General features: G+C 45.5%; 2 protein-coding genes across 5 annotated transcripts in view; both read left to right on the forward strand.

Moving 5' to 3' along the window:
- QRICH1 (glutamine rich 1) overlaps positions 1-10,149 on the forward strand; it is a 40,549-nt gene extending 30,400 nt beyond the window's left edge. Inside the window, 6 exon segments of the mRNA XM_014563832.2 lie at positions 169-323; positions 1,658-1,772; positions 6,704-6,812; positions 7,172-7,323; positions 7,658-7,748; positions 9,205-10,149. Coding sequence (XP_014419318.1) covers positions 169-323; positions 1,658-1,772; positions 6,704-6,812; positions 7,172-7,323; positions 7,658-7,748; positions 9,205-9,397 — 815 coding nt within the window. The 3' untranslated portion in view covers positions 9,398-10,149.
- Positions 10,150-10,381: 232 nt separating this feature from the next.
- Positions 10,382-15,254, forward strand: IMPDH2 (inosine monophosphate dehydrogenase 2). Of its 4 annotated transcripts, XM_014563836.2 has the most exons (15): positions 10,383-10,581; positions 11,015-11,063; positions 11,279-11,380; positions 11,493-11,567; positions 11,886-12,092; positions 12,594-12,681; positions 12,755-12,954; positions 13,035-13,125; positions 13,225-13,320; positions 13,566-13,637; positions 14,305-14,448; positions 14,535-14,679; positions 14,774-14,917; positions 14,996-15,079; positions 15,181-15,254. In XM_014563836.2, the coding sequence occupies exons 1-15, from the start codon at positions 10,484-10,486 to the stop codon at positions 15,200-15,202; spliced, it is 1,617 nt and encodes a 538-aa protein (XP_014419322.1). In that variant the 5' UTR covers positions 10,383-10,483; the 3' UTR covers positions 15,203-15,254. The 4 variants fall into 4 exon arrangements, with proteins under 4 accessions (XP_014419331.1, XP_014419322.1, XP_006174205.1 ...); XM_014563845.2 differs by lacking the exon at positions 11,493-11,567 and having other exon boundaries at positions 10,382-10,581; XM_006174141.3 differs by lacking the exon at positions 13,566-13,637 and having other exon boundaries at positions 10,430-10,581; positions 15,181-15,250.
- The last annotated feature ends 4 nt before the right edge of the window (positions 15,255-15,258 follow it).

Raw genomic sequence — 15,258 nt, forward strand, 5'->3', positions numbered from 1 at the left:
AACAGGATTATTGTCTTCGTAGGCTAGTTTCGTTCATACATACAAGTGACCATTTCATCCCAGCACCCTGATGGGCAGTGTCTGCTCTGAGACCTTCCAGATATGAGCAACCAGTAAAGAGATGGCTTTTGCCAGGACCTCTGCTCACCTCTGGGGCTTGTGTTGCAGGGCGTCAACTGCTGCGATTCCAGGAAGATCTAATCTCTTCCGCTGTGGCTGAGCTGAATTATGGGCTTTGTCTAATGACACGGGAAGCTCGAAATGGAGAAGGTGAACCCTATGACCCAGATGTGCTATACTATATTTTCCTGTGTATTCAAAAGGTAGGAAACAGAACTTCATAGAAACATGTTTGAGCTGTTCCATTTGAGTATTTGCTGGGTGGTCAGATTAGTAAAATGACAAGCAGCTGGTTATAATAAAGACATTCTCTTTCAGCTGTATAATGAGTTTTTGGAGGGGGGCAGTAATTAGGTTTGTTTGTTTAATGGAGGTACTGGAAATTGAACCCAGGACCTCGTGCATGCTAAGCATGTGCTCTCCCACTGAGCTATACCCTCCCCCAATAATGAGGGTTTTTTTTAATGCTTAATTTTTATTTTTATTTATTTTTTTATTTTATTGAGTTATAGTCAGTTTACAGTGTTGTGTCAATTTCTAGTGTAGAGGATAATGAGCTTTTAAATGTATATTTTTTGAAATTGGAAAAGACCTACCTGTTCACTTTAGAAAACAAAATATAATAAACATCATCATAATTTCACTATCTAGAGAACCTTCTGTTAAAATATTTGATATATTACCTTAGAGCCTTTTTTAAAAATCATAAAGCATTTATATAACACTTTTTGTTACAGTAAACATGTAGTTTGCATAAAAGTAGTTTATCCGAAATTAGGTATGGTGCTGAGATATAGCTTGTCTTCTCATTGTTCACTGCATTAATGCAAAGTAATTATTTGAAGGAATCTAGCTAGAATATACAACTGCAATTAGGTTTACAGGACATCTAAGGTGAAGTTTAAGAGAGGAACTCATTTTAGGACTGGCAATTTAGGAAAGCAGAGGTAGATTTTTTGTGTTTGAAAGCCCATAGTATGATGAAAGTACACTTGCTGGTTGTGACTCACCCTGTTGCCTAGGCCTAAGAAAAGCCCACTTTCCAATTTGTTCCTCTTTCTTACCATCACCCAGAACACTGGGTGTATTGCTTTACATGCTCTGTCTCATTCCATGTTCTCCCAGTCCTGGAAGGCAGGCATAGTCATCTCCACTTACAAACAACGAAACTGAGTCCCTAAAGTTAAAAGGCTCACATGAGTCACTTAACTTACACCATAGCTGATAAGAGGCTGGCCCCAGGGCCCACATCATGTTTTTTGCTGCTACAAGACAATGCCTTGATTGGGTGAAATAGCATTCACAAAATCTGCCCCGTTGACCCAACTCTCCAGAGTATTGTGAGAATCAGTTCACATGATCTGAAGTGTACTGTGAAAGTGCCACAGGCTGGACAGTTTTGACCTGGTATGTTGGTTTGTTAATAGGTGAGGAATGAGTAGGGAGAGGTGATGGTACTTTCAGAAAAATGTTTGCCTCCCCTCAAAATCTCACTCAGGAGACTACCAACAATTTTTACTGATTATTTTTCCTTTAGTATCTTTTCGAAAATGGACGGGTTGATGACATTTTCTCCGATCTTTATTATGTTCGATTCACGGAGTGGCTGCATGAAGTTCTGAAGGATGTTCAGCCTCGAGTCACTCCACTTGGTAAGAATCTTCCTAGTCCTTGGATGTCTTTCCTACCTGGGTTTTAAAAAGATCAACTGTTTGTGTGGCTGGCTGTGATACAACATGTGGGTGAGGACCCTCTAAATCCCAGGCAGCAGCATCTGTCTCTGTGCTGCTTGGCCTAATGTGAAAGGGGCACTGCTCACCAGACATAGGATCCAGCTGGTCCAGGTGTGGTACAGATCTGGGGGCATGGAGAGTGTGGAGTAGTTACTCCTTATTTTTTTCCTATTTAAATTTATTGATTAAAATTAGAATCATTGCAAAAATTAAGAATTATGAACTGTTTCCTTTGTAGGTTACTTGTGTTACATATTGGGGTTTTTTTTCCCGTATCTTTGAACATATGTTCTACATGTATAGAATGTAATTTTTTCTTTACCTGTGGATAACCTGAGCAGCATGTTATGTTGGAAAGAACATGAGTTTTGCAGTAAAATGTTTGAGGTGTTTATACATATTTTCTAATAAATTATTTTTTAGAGCAGTTTTAGGTTTACAGAAAATTGAGCAGAAGGTGCAGAAAATCCCATATACTTTCTCACACGGGGTTCCCCTATTAGTGTCTTGTATTAGTTGGTGTATTTGTTAAAATTGATGAGCCATATTTGATCGCATTATTATTAACTAAAGTCTATAGTTTACATTAGGGTTCACTCCTTGGGTTGTATATTCTTTGGGTTTCAACAAATGTATAATGACATGTATCTATACTTCAGTGTCATACAGAAATTTCATTGCCCTGAAATCCCCTGTGTTCCACCTATTCATTCCTCCCTCCCTCGAATCCCTGGCAATTTCTGATCTTTCTGTTGTCTCCATAGTTTTGCCTTTTCCAGAATGTCATATAGTTAGAGTAATTCAGTGTTAATTTCTTTCAGTAATTTCTTTCACTTAAGAAGTATACATTTAATGTTCCTGCTTGTCTTTTCATAGCTTAATAGTTCATTTCTTTTTATTGCTGAATAATAGAATACTCCATTTTATGGATGTACCAGTTGTTTATCCATTCATCTATTAAAGGACATTTTGGTTGCTTCCAAGTTTTGGCAATTATGAATAAAGTTGCTATAAACATTGTGTGCAGGTTTTTGGTGAAAGAATAGACAGATTAGTGGAACAGAATAGAAAGTCCAGAAATGTAACTCACTTATCTTTGACAAAGGAGCAAAGGCAGTTAAATGGAGAAAGAATAGCTTTTTCAAGTATTGATGCTGGAACAACTGGACATCCACATACCAAAAGAAATGAATCTAGAAACAGACGGTATGCCCTTCACAAAATTAACTCAAAATGGGTCATAGACCTAAATGTGAAATGTAAAACTATAAAACTCTTAGAAGATAACATAGGAGAAAATCTAGGTGACCTTGGGTTTGGTGATGACTTTTTAGATACAATACCAAAAGCACACTCCATGAAAGGAAAAAATCATGTTGGACTTCATTAAAGTTAAAAAAAAAAAACAAAAAACAGCTTATGCTTTGTGAAAGACATTGTTAAGAGAATGAAAAGACAAGCCACAAACTGGGAGAAAATCTCTGCAAAACACTGGTATCCAAAATATACGAAGAACTCTTAACACTCAGCAATAAGAAAAACAACCCAGTTTAAAAATGGGCAAAGAATCTGAACAGATACCTCACCAAAGAAGGTGGCAGATAAGTATGTGAAAAGGTACTTACCATATATCAACAGGAAATTACAAATTAAAGCAAAATATATATACCACTATACACACCTATTAGAATGGCCAAATTCCCAAACATTCTCTTACCTTAGGATCCAGCAGTTGTGCTTCTTGGTATTTACCCAAGTGAGTTGAAACTTGTGTCCACGTGAATATCTGAGTTTTAATCCTGGTTCTGCCATTCAACATTCAGTAAAATGTATACTGCTTACCTTTTTTTTTCCATCTTTTTTTTAAATTGAGATATAGTTGACATATAACATTATATTAGTTTCAGGTATACAACGATTTGATACAGTATGTATATGTTGTGAAGTGATCTAGCCTAGTTAATATCTGTCACACACACGTAGTTACATACTTAACTTAAAAAATATTGGTTAAACAAGTATTTTTTGAGTGCCTACTATGTGCCAGGCAATTCCAGGTGTAGATAATATAATTCAGTAATGAACAAAATGGAGCTTACGGTCTAATAGGAGGAGACAGTATATAAATAATCAGACTAATTTATGATAATTAAGTGCTTTGAAGAACAAAGCACAGGGAATGGAAAGTGTTAATGACATTAGGAGGGAGGCCTCCCTGAAAGGCTATCAGTAGAACAAACATTTAAGTGAGTCATTCTACGTTACTTGCAAAATTTCAAGCCAAATGTGGCTATATAAAGTTTGCTTTTTAAAACTTTTTATTAATGGAAATTTAAAGCACATACAAAAATAAACAGAATAGGTTAATGTCACTCCCCTGTACCCACTCACTGTCCATGGCAAATCTTGCTTCATGTATATCCTACCTGTTCCCCCCCCATATTATTTTGAAGTAAATTCCAGACACTTTATCCATAAATATTATAATATGTATTACTGACATACCACAATGCCATTATTGAACTTAAAAAAGATAATTCCATAATGTCATCAAAATCTGCCCTTTGTTCAAATTTCTGATTGTCTCATAAATGTCGTAATTTTGTTTGTATGAGTAAAGGTGCAAATAAGGTCCACACATTGAAATTGCTGATGTACCTTTTAATGTTTAGCTTTAATCTTTAATTTTCCCATTGATTCTTTTTCTTGCAGTTTATTTATGGAAGAATCTAGCCTTTTAAATTGTTACACAGTCTAATTTTTGCTGATTATATATATCTCTTTGCTTTAGTTTAACATTCTTCTGTCCCCTGTATTTACAGCTAATTGGTAGTTGCATATAAAGACTTGATTGATCAGGTTTTGGTTTTTTTGTGTTTTCTTTTTGGCAAGGCTGCATTCTGTCAGATTTACTTCTATCGGATGCCCATAATGTCTGGATCCATTCATTCATTAGGAGTTGCAAATGGTGGTATTCTGATGTTACTACTACTTCATTATTAGCTGAATGCAAAGAGAAATTTACCCTTGTCAATTCTTTGAATTCCTAGCAGTATAGATTGTATAGAAGAGGCAGGATAAGAGCTTGTTTCTTCTCCTTTGTTTAGCAGTTTTCACAGTAATGAATTGGTTCACCAGCTTCCCCTAGCTGGGTTTTTGTTTGTTTGTTTCTTTCTTTCTTTCAAGAACCATTGTGAACTAATTAATTTAAACATTTAATGTGATTGAATTCATTGCAGTTGTTACCTTTAATGATGTACAAATTGTCCCATCTCTGGCCATTTGGAGCCTATTTAAATTGGTCCTTAAGTTCTTTTGATACAACCCTACTTCCTTAATTTCTGCTTTGCAAAAAATGTTCCAGGCTCATCCTGAACATTTTCTGTCCCAGTGTGGATTGGGCAGTTCTTCACTGAGTTCTCCATTGGTTCCTTTTACTGTTAAATAGTATTTCAGTATCACAGTCTGGATACTCGGATTGCTTATTGCTCCTGGGTTGATCATTGTTTCTACGCCTTTCAGTGGGCAGAACTAAAAAAACAAATATAAAATAGATCATTTTGATGCTTTGCAGTTCAGATTCAGAAGTATGAGGCTTCTTATATGATGTTTCTATATGTATTTACCATCTCCCATTGTCAGTAGTTGTGGTTTTCAGGCATTAAAGTTCACTTTGTGTTGTTAAGTGATTAAAGCTAGAGAAGTGACACCAGGTGGCAGAGTGAACCCAGAGAAAATAGGGCATGCCAAGGTAAGCCTGGGACTACTCCTAGGGCTGGCCTTCCCTGAGAAGGGCTGTCTTCTATCACTCTTCATGCTTAAGATATGTCTGAGAGCAGGGCAGCTTAACTCATTGCCATTGGGCCACAAAATAGAGGAGTAAAGGAAGAGCTACCCGAAGAGCTGGAAGTGCACTAATGGAGTCAGAGGGCCGGCTTCGGCAAGAACAGAGAAAAGGAATGTATTGGAATATTTTTTCCCATGCTTCTGGGAAGTGCCACTCTCACTGCCTGCATGTAGAATTCTGAAACTCCTGTAACAGGAGAATGCTGGTGTCTGCTGCTGTATCAGCATGCCCTCAGTGCCTGGCACACATAAACTTGGACATTGCCTCTTGAATGAACACGTGAAGGGGGCTTGGTGATCAACCAAAGTGTTATCTTCCTGTGGTATAGACGTGCCTGCCCAGGGCTCTTGATCAAACAACTGACCTTTGCCCCTGTCCATCTTTCAGTTAGCTTATGAACCAGGTCTTATAATAAAACCTGCCCTATGGGGGAAACCTGTAATACATCTGAATATCAGTCTTCCATTTATCCAGAGGGGATGAGCATAGTCTTACTTTCTAGAAATGGAAGACACGAGAGAAAGTTTAAGAGGGACAGAGGTGTGTGTACCAGTTCTTTGGGCCTTGGACACCTTTAAAATTTTGGTAAAAGCTCTGTATCCTCTTTTCAGAGAAATGTGCATATATACAGAGGTTGGTTTATGGTTTTGAGTGTTTCCCTCTCTCTGAGGAGTATCCTTTTACCCAATACTACCCTGGGATTAGAGGAAGAATTAATGTCAGGTAAGAGCAGTCATATAGAGGGCAGTGGTTCTCAAAGTGTGGTCTTAGGAACTTGTTAGAAACACACATTATTGGGTCCTACCCCAGAAACTTGGGTTGGGAATCCAGTTGTTTGTGTTTTAACAAGCTTCCCAGATGACTCTTCCATACCCTAGGAAGACTTCTCCAGTTAAACTTGTACACACCTGTGTGATCCTTGTTGTGCCTCACACCTCCCATCCTGCACCTTTGAGGGACCTCCTGCCATCTTCTTGTTGTAGCAGTACTCTATTCCTCCTAGGCTATGTCCTGCCCAGCCACGTGACTGAGGAGATGCTGTGGGAGTGCAAGCAGCTGGGGGCTCACTCCCCTTCCACCCTGCTGACCACCCTCATGTTCTTTAACACCAAGTAAGTGTTCTGGAGGCTCTATACTTAGCCACTGCCGGCATCCGCCCAATGAAAAGGGTAGAAACTCTCCAGATAGGCGTCTGAATTCCTTTGACACACACTTGAGAGCCTTTGGGCTACTGAAAGCCTTCGTCCCCACTTGGCTACATTTTGTGTGGTGACCAGTGAGGCAGACAGCCTTGCCAGTTCCCTACCAGCAGTCTTTATGTGACTTCTCCACTAGACAGTGTGTTTGGGTGTGGGCCTGCCCAGATTCTGGGAGTGTGGGCAGTGGCTCCTCTGAAGCCCTGATGGCGGAGGGTAAATCATGGTCTCCTCCTGGCACCCCTCCCTTTGCCTTGCTTTCACTTGTGGTACAGATACTTCCTGTTGAAGACAGTGGACCAGCACATGAAGCTGGCCTTCTCCAAGGTCTTACGACAGACAAAGAAGAACCCCTCTAATCCTAAGGATAAAAGCACGAGTATTCGGTACCTGAAGGCACTTGGGATACACCAGACTGGCCAGAAAGGTAGGGGAAGGAGGCAGGGGTTACAGAAACAGGTGCTTCTAGTCCTGCCCTGCCTTTGTGCCTGTGGGGGCTAGTGATGAGTGTGAAGGTTGGGATTTGCTAGATAGGAGTTCTCCATTCCCTTCTCCCCAGCCAGAAACTTCAAACACTTCTAGAAGCAGAGATACCCCAGAAATGATAGCTGCTTTTTCCTTTCATACTCACCACCCATCCCTCACACCCTTTTCCCTCCCAATATTTCCTAGTTGGGATGGCTGGAAGCCTAAGGTTCCTAATCTGAGCCTAAGCAAAGGCAGTCTGATGCATGTCTGTGGTGGGGGGGTGTGTTTTATAGTTACAGATGACATGTATGCAGAACAGACGGAAAATCCAGAGAATCCACTGAGATGTCCTATCAAGCTCTACGATTTCTACCTCTTTAAATGGTGAGGAGGCATTATTGTGACTGAGTGATGTGTGTGTATGTGTGTGTGCGCATGCACGTGTGCGCAGAGGCATTCTCTAGTCCCAGGCTGAGTAAAAACACACTTCCAAAAAGCTAAATTTAGAAACAGCCTTACTGGTTTTCCCAAAGCTTGTGCCTAGCACTGCTCCCTGATGGTTCCCTTTCATGGAGAGATGAAGGTAGAGGGAGGAAGGTACAGAGAGGCCGCCTCTGTCACATGTTGAATAGCCTTGCATCTTCCTGGCCTTGTCCTTTTGTCACTACCACCATCAATTTAAGGGGAACTCCTTTCCCTGACTTTTGGTCTCTTGCCCCTGCAGTTTGGCATATCATCTTCACAATGTTGCCAGAAGATCTTTCTACATTGTAGGTCTTACGTGATACTTAGATTAAAACCTTTAGTGGTTTCCTTTTGCTCTACAGAGAAAGACAATAATCCTAATGTGGCCAATAGGGCCTATCATGTAGTCTCCCTTGCTCACCTAATGTCCATATAGCTCTTGACTCTCTTGCCACACTGGCTCCACTCCACTGAAGGGCATCATGCTCTCCCCTCAGAAGACCTCTGCACAGAATTTCTTCCTGTTGGGTAAACGCTACCACCCCCCACGTATTTGGCTATTTAGCTCCTATCCATCCTTCTTAAAACAGCTTTATCAGGGAAGCATTTCCAGATTTCCTACCTGTTCCCTGGGGCTGTTTCTTCTGCAGCACTTACTACTGTTTGTCATTTTGTGTGTCTTTATGTAACTGTTTAATTGCTTTCGGTCTCCCCTCTTACCTTTAAGCTCCATGATACAGGGGCTGTTAGGTCTTACTCATTTCCTTTAATATCAGCACATATCAGCACCTAGTGCAGGCCTGGCACACAGTAGCCCTTTGATAAATCTTGATTTAATGGTGAACAACTGTTAGAGGATGGCATGTGCTAAGTACTTAAGGAGAAGTACAGCACAACATTGAGGGGGTGTTGGAAATGTTTGTCCAGGTAAGGGCCCCAGCATCATCGCCAAGCTAAGAAGTCAGAGGCCCTCAGGTAAAATTGAGGAATTATCATAATGGGTGGGATAGAGGAAACAACTTAAGACTTGGAGATAGACCTTCTGGGTAGTGAAGTTAGTTCCTAGTGGAATATGGTTGGACTCAAGTAGATGGACCCCAGGAGCCCTAGGCAGCTGGTTAGTCAGAGGAATCACACCTGGCAGCGTATGATGGAGGAACAGAATGTAGGCAGCCTATCACTGGCATTTGCAGTAACTCCAAAGGGAAGTCCTAGAGGTAGTGTAGTATGTGTTGGCTGCATAGAATTTAGGAGCTATGCCGCCATACTTTGCAGAGCTTCCCATCCTTTGCAGACAGCATCTATCCAGGAGGTTCAAGGTGGGAGGGTTGAGATTATGGTGGTTTTACCCAGCTTTTACCCATGTATTCTTCAGCCCCCAGAGTGTGAAAGGCCGGAATGACACCTTTTACCTGACGCCCGAACCGGTGGTGGCCCCCAACAGCCCAATCTGGTACTCGGTCCAGCCTATCAGCAGAGAGCAGATGGGACAGATGCTGACTCGGATCCTGGTGATACGAGAAATTCAGGAGGCCATTGCAGTGGCCAACGCAAGCACCATGCACTGAGATCCTTCAGCCATGGTGCAAGGGAGACCATCCAGGAAAAAACGGACAGACTTTCACACTAAAGAAGAGGCCTCCATTTTTTTCTTTTCTTTTTTTATTGGTGTAGTTATGAAGCCTTTCAGACTGCTTCTGTTTAAAATGTAAAAGGAAACTTTGCCCCCTGTGCATCTTCATAAACCTGCTGTGGCAGACTCCTCAGCCCATGGGGGCTCTGGATTTCCTGAGAGCCAGATGTCCTAGAAAGTTGCTGGCTGACTTTTTTTTGGTCTGGGGCCAGGGAAAGGGCTTGGACTGTTAGGAGAAATGTGGCCCCTTCCCTTCCTCTAGAAAGATTGAATTAATGATGGATGGACCCTACAGGGAATCTCCCCAGCTGGCTTCCATGTTGGCAGACTTCGCTGACCACAGGGGAGCCATAGTCTTTTTCTTTCTTCATGCTGAGACATAAACGTAGCATCTTAATGGAAGGAAAATGAGGGGAACTTCAATTATGATTTATTAAAGACAATTTCTATTACACCCTCCTTTATGACAAGTGACATTTTAGATGTTAAAGTAAAAACTTTACCATGCCTTTTTTTTTTTTTTTTTTTTTTTGGCCTAACATTGAGGCCTTAAACCTGAGGCTCCTGTGCCTGATGGAATTCTTGTAACATACACTTGTGTATCATATAAAGATACCACTCTGTTTCTCTTATGTATTCTTAATCTAGTTGTTTATTAAGAATGACAAGCACGTCTTTTCAACATGCTATTGAACAACGCCTCTTTATTTGGGAGGAGCCTGGCGGGACGGTAGAAGCAAAGCCTTGACTTACTGAATGGGCCAAGGCCCTGCGGGGAGGGGGCAGCGAAAGGCAACAGCCCAGCTCCCTGGTGATAACTGCTACGGCGTACTCTGCGCATGCGCTCCTCGCCCGCCCCGCCCTAGCGGCGTACAGGCTCCACCCGCGCGTTCGGCGTCCTGACGTCAGCGACGCGCAGGGCGCAGTGTCGGTATCGGCGGGTTTATATTGGCGCGGCCCAGAAGGCAGAGGCCTCTGCGGCTCGGTCCTTGGAAACACGCGGCTTTACCCCGCGCTGGCCATGGCCGACTACTTGATTAGCGGGGGCACATCCTACGTGCCGGACGACGGGCTAACGGCACAACAGCTGTTCAACTGCGGGGACGGTCTCACCTACAAGTGCGGGCCTAGCGGGCTCACCTGGGCGAGGAGAGGAGCGGCGCGCTGGGCTGGGAGGCCGGGTGGGGCTTCCATTGAGCCGGCTTGGGCCGGGGCGTTGGAGACAGGTTCCGGAAATTCCCCACCCATCTCGAGCTCAATTTGACAGATCTGAAGCGGGCGGAATGGAGGTGGCATCTTGGCAGTGCGTGGGATTTAAGGCTAGAAACTCTGGGCACATGGAGTTGTTAGGGTGCCAGGGACGCTGATGACAGCTAGGTGGCAGAAAAGGTCCCACGTCTCCATCTCTACCTTGTTTTCTGCCTTGCCTGTGACACTCGGGCTAGGTCATTGCTCTCTCTACCCAAATACCTTATGAGGTAAATTATGGGGAAGGCACTTCAGACTGCCCTAAGCCTGACCCTTACTCCCAATTCGCTCCCATCCCCTATAGTGACTTTCTCATTCTCCCTGGGTACATCGACTTCACTGCAGACCAAGTGGTGAGTATGGACAGGACTTGGAACCTGAGCATCATGGCTGGGTAAGGTGCTGCTGTCCTGTCTTGGCTACCTCAGCAGATTGGGTTGGGAGGTGGATTCTGTGGAAGAGTCTTACTGGCATGCAGGTCATAGAGGTCACCTGTTTTGTGGGGTATATGGCACCACCCTGAGGTACATGAGGTGCTTTTCCACATTAGTTGGCCTTACTTCTTTAGGACCTGACCTCTGCTCTGACTAAAAAGATCACTCTGAAGACCCCATTGGTTTCCTCACCTATGGACACAGTCACAGAGGCTGGGATGGCCATAGCAATGGCGGTGAGCATAATGGCATGTGAAGGCAGAAGCCTGGGCCCCATCTCTCTTTCCCAAAGGCATACAATCATTCCACTCTTTGTCACTTTTTCCCTGTCTTCTGTGTGTCCTGCAGCTTACAGGTGGTATTGGCTTCATCCACCACAACTGTACACCAGAATTCCAGGCCAACGAAGTTCGGAAAGTGAAGGTCAGAGAGCAAGGATCGCGGTCAAGAGCTCCTGGGAATTGCACTGAGTTGGAGTGGGGGATTTGTTCTCTTAATTTATAATCCTTTTCTCCCACTGTGAGGGTTCAATTCCTGAGAAGAGCCTGAGACCTTGTGTCCTAAAGCAACAGAAGATGACCAGGTGGACAGTGCACCCACCCACCTAGCTCTGGGTTTGAGGTGTTTGTGTGATCTGATCCTGTGGCACTGCCAAAGCAGAAGCTAGCACAGATCCCAGGCTTCAGACCAAGAGCCTAATGAAAATGATTCAGAAATGCCATTTCTCACCATCCTTTCCAGAAATACGAGCAGGGATTCATCACGGACCCTGTGGTCCTCAGCCCCAAGGATCGAGTGCGGGATGTCTTTGAAGCCAAGGCCCGGCATGGATTCTGTGGTATCCCCATCACCGATACAGGCCGCATGGGGAGTCGCCTGGTAGGCATCATCTCCTCAAGGGACATTGATTTTCTCAAGGAGGAGGAGCATGACCGGTTTTTGGAAGAGGTAGGTGCCACTAACAGCACAGCCAAGCTGACAGCCCAGGCTAAAGAAAAGGAGCCTTCTGTTGCCTGAATGGCATCTCTGAGGGCCTCTGCTGTCCAGGAAAATGAGTCCCCAGCCAAGTTTCCTGACCCTTTTGTGGGGTTCCTGCATCCCCTCCTCACTGGAGGCTTTCAGTCTGCCCAAATATTTGCCAGCATACATGTCATATTTTTTTTCCACATTGAGTGGAAGCAGTGCTCAAGGACCAACTTTAGCCTCCTCTTGCTATTATTGCTCTGGTGTGTCTCTCCACAGTGTAATAGGCTGCTCCGTGTCCCTGACTTCTTTCTACTCCTCTTGCCACTAGATTGCTGCAGACTGTTGCATTTACTTAAGGAGGGTGGTCTAGGTGCAGGTGTGTGAATATGGTGGTCTTTGGAACCTCACCCCTGAGTTAGGGCAGGATCTCTTGGGAGGTGTGGTCTCTGATTGGCCCTTCCTCACAACTCCACTCCCTCCTAGATCATGACAAAGAGGGAAGACTTGGTGGTAGCCCCTGCAGGCATCACACTGAAGGAAGCAAATGAAATTCTGCAGCGCAGCAAGAAGGGTGAGTCCTAGAGGTAGGAAGGGTTTTGGAACCAAAGACCAAGGTCCTGATTCATGTCCTGCACTGCCCCCAGGGAAGTTACCCATTGTAAATGAAGATGATGAGCTGGTAGCCATCATTGCCCGGACAGACCTGAAGAAAAACCGAGATTACCCACTGGCCTCTAAAGATGCCAAGAAGCAGCTGTTGTGTGGAGCAGCCATTGGCACTCATGAGGATGACAAGTATCGGCTGGACTTGCTAGCTCAGGCCGGTGTGGACGTGGTGGTTTTGGTGAGCTGCTGCATAGGTGGGGTGGGGCAGTAGGAGCAGCTGCCATAACACAGTCTCACTGGGACTTCTTCCTGTCCCAGGACTCTTCCCAGGGAAACTCCATCTTCCAGATCAACATGATCAAGTACATCAAAGAGAAATACCCCAGTCTCCAAGTCATAGGAGGCAATGGTAAGACAAGACTGGGTATTGAAGGACATGGGGCGACAGAGGGGGAGATAGGCTCCCACCTAGACTTTCATGTGAGCCTTTCCCTGTTCCTCACTGCAGTGGTCACGGCTGCTCAGGCCAAGAACCTCATTGATGCTGGTGTAGATGCCCTGCGGGTGGGGATGGGCAGTGGCTCCATCTGCATCACCCAAGAAGGTAAGAAGATGCTTCGGCAGGGCCCTTAGCCCCACATGCCCTGGAGCCAAGTGCTCTTTTGGGAACTGCATTGAGTCCTCCAATAGGGGTAGCCCCAGGGCCAGTGAGGCCCCTTAGATGGGTGACATGCTGGAAGCAAGACGAGCTCTCGTCATTCCTCACCTGCCACTTCCCCCTCGCCTAGCCTGGCCTCCCGGCTCCTGCTCCGCGCCCTCTCTAAACTCTGGTCTGTTTGTTTTATTTAGCGGCTCCCAAGATCCCTCCAGACATAAAGTCCCACAGCCCCAAATGCCCTTCTACTGTCACGGGCTGCTATAGTAAGTCTGGCCCGGCACAGTGGCCCGGCCTAGCTGCCCACTGCCCGGCTGCTTGGTTGACTGTAGCTGTAGCTCCCGGAGTTTGTGGTGCTGACGGGTGGGCAGGGCATACTGAATGATAGACCATGGTCTTGGGAGCTGCTCAGGAACACAGCTCCCTCCTCCTCCTGGGGTGCTTGTAGAGCAGGACCTCCTCCAGGTAGGGTCTGCTCTGCCCACGTCTCCTGCAGTAGGCACAGCTTAAGGACCAACTCTGGGGTCCACTTTTCCTTCCACAGGATCACTGCCCTGATACTGCCTGAGCTGCCCACCATGCAGGGAGCAAGGGGTGGGCCTCTGGGTACTAACTGCACGGTGACCCCTATCCCACCTGATACCAGTTGGGCGGGGCTTTCCCGGCTGCTGACTGCATGTGCCTGAGGCTGCCCTGGGCCACGCACACATGCACGCGCACACGCAAGGGTGAATGGAGGCCATCACAGCTGTTTGTACTGTTCAAGGCAGATGGAGCAGCAGCCATCCCAGACATGACTCTTCCTCAGCCAGGCTGCAGTCCTGGTGCAGGTGTAGCTGAGAGCTCCTGGGTACTGAATTGTGGCCACAGGGCCTCTTGCCTGTCCCCACTATCTCCACCCCCCTCCCCATTTGTCCCTCCATGTCTCAACAGTGCTGGCCTGTGGGCGGCCCCAAGCAACAGCAGTGTACAAGGTGTCAGAATATGCACGGCGCTTTGGTGTTCCTGTCATCGCTGATGGAGGAATCCAAAACGTGGGCCATATTGCCAAAGCTTTGGCCCTTGGGGCCTCCACAGGTGAGGCCCAACACCCGGGGAGCCTGGTGGGACTCCTTCCCTAATGCCAGTCAGGATCCTCCCCCAGCACTCCTATCTGTCCCTAGTTATGATGGGCTCTCTTTTGGCTGCTACCACTGAGGCCCCTGGCGAGTACTTCTTCTCTGATGGGATCCGGCTAAAGAAATACCGTGGAATGGGTTCTCTTGATGCCATGGACAAGCATCTCAGCAGCCAAAACCGATATTTCAGGTGGGACAGGCAGGTCAGTTACCCTACACTAACCCTGCACTGGCAGCCTCATCCATGCTTTGACTTTGCTCGTGTTTCTTGCCTCTCCTTGTAGTGAAGCTGACAAAATCAAGGTGGCCCAGGGGGTGTCTGGGGCTGTGCAAGACAAAGGATCTATACACAAATTTGTTCCCTACCTGATCGCTGGCATCCAGCACTCCTGCCAGGACATTGGTGCCAAGAGTTTGACCCAAGTCCGGTACGCTTGGGGAGCTGGGCCATTGTTTAGAGGGGCTGGGCCAGGGCCAGTCCACATCTGACATCTGCCCCTCTGCAGAGCCATGATGTATTCTGGGGAGCTCAAGTTTGAGAAGAGAACATCCTCAGCTCAGGTGGAAGGTGGCGTCCACAGCCTCCATTCGTGAGTGACCAAGCCTTTTTTCACTCTGTCCTTGGGGTGGAGGTCTCTCCCGTGCCTCTATTCTCCTGCTCTCACCTCACAGCCAGTCTTTCTGCCAACAGGTATGAGAAACGGCTTTTCTGAAAACGGATACAGCACACTCCCTCGGTTTTTCAATAAAAGTTTGAAAAATAAATGGT

The sequence above is a fragment of the Camelus ferus genome, chromosome 17 (assembly GCF_009834535.1).
Source record: "Camelus ferus isolate YT-003-E chromosome 17, BCGSAC_Cfer_1.0, whole genome shotgun sequence".
NCBI classification, from domain to species: domain Eukaryota; kingdom Metazoa; phylum Chordata; class Mammalia; order Artiodactyla; family Camelidae; genus Camelus; species Camelus ferus.

Bases quoted from the DNA above. Each gene is read 5' to 3' on its own strand.
- IMPDH2 (XM_014563836.2), top strand. From the start codon at position 10,484: ATGGCCGACTACTTGATTAGCGGGGGCACATCCTACGTGCCGGACGAC. The intron at 11,064-11,278 runs GTGAGTATGGAC...TTACTTCTTTAG, and splicing joins ACTTCACTGCAGACCAAGTG to GACCTGACCTCTGCTCTGAC. The intron at 13,126-13,224 runs GTAAGACAAGAC...TCCTCACTGCAG, and splicing joins CCAAGTCATAGGAGGCAATG to TGGTCACGGCTGCTCAGGCC.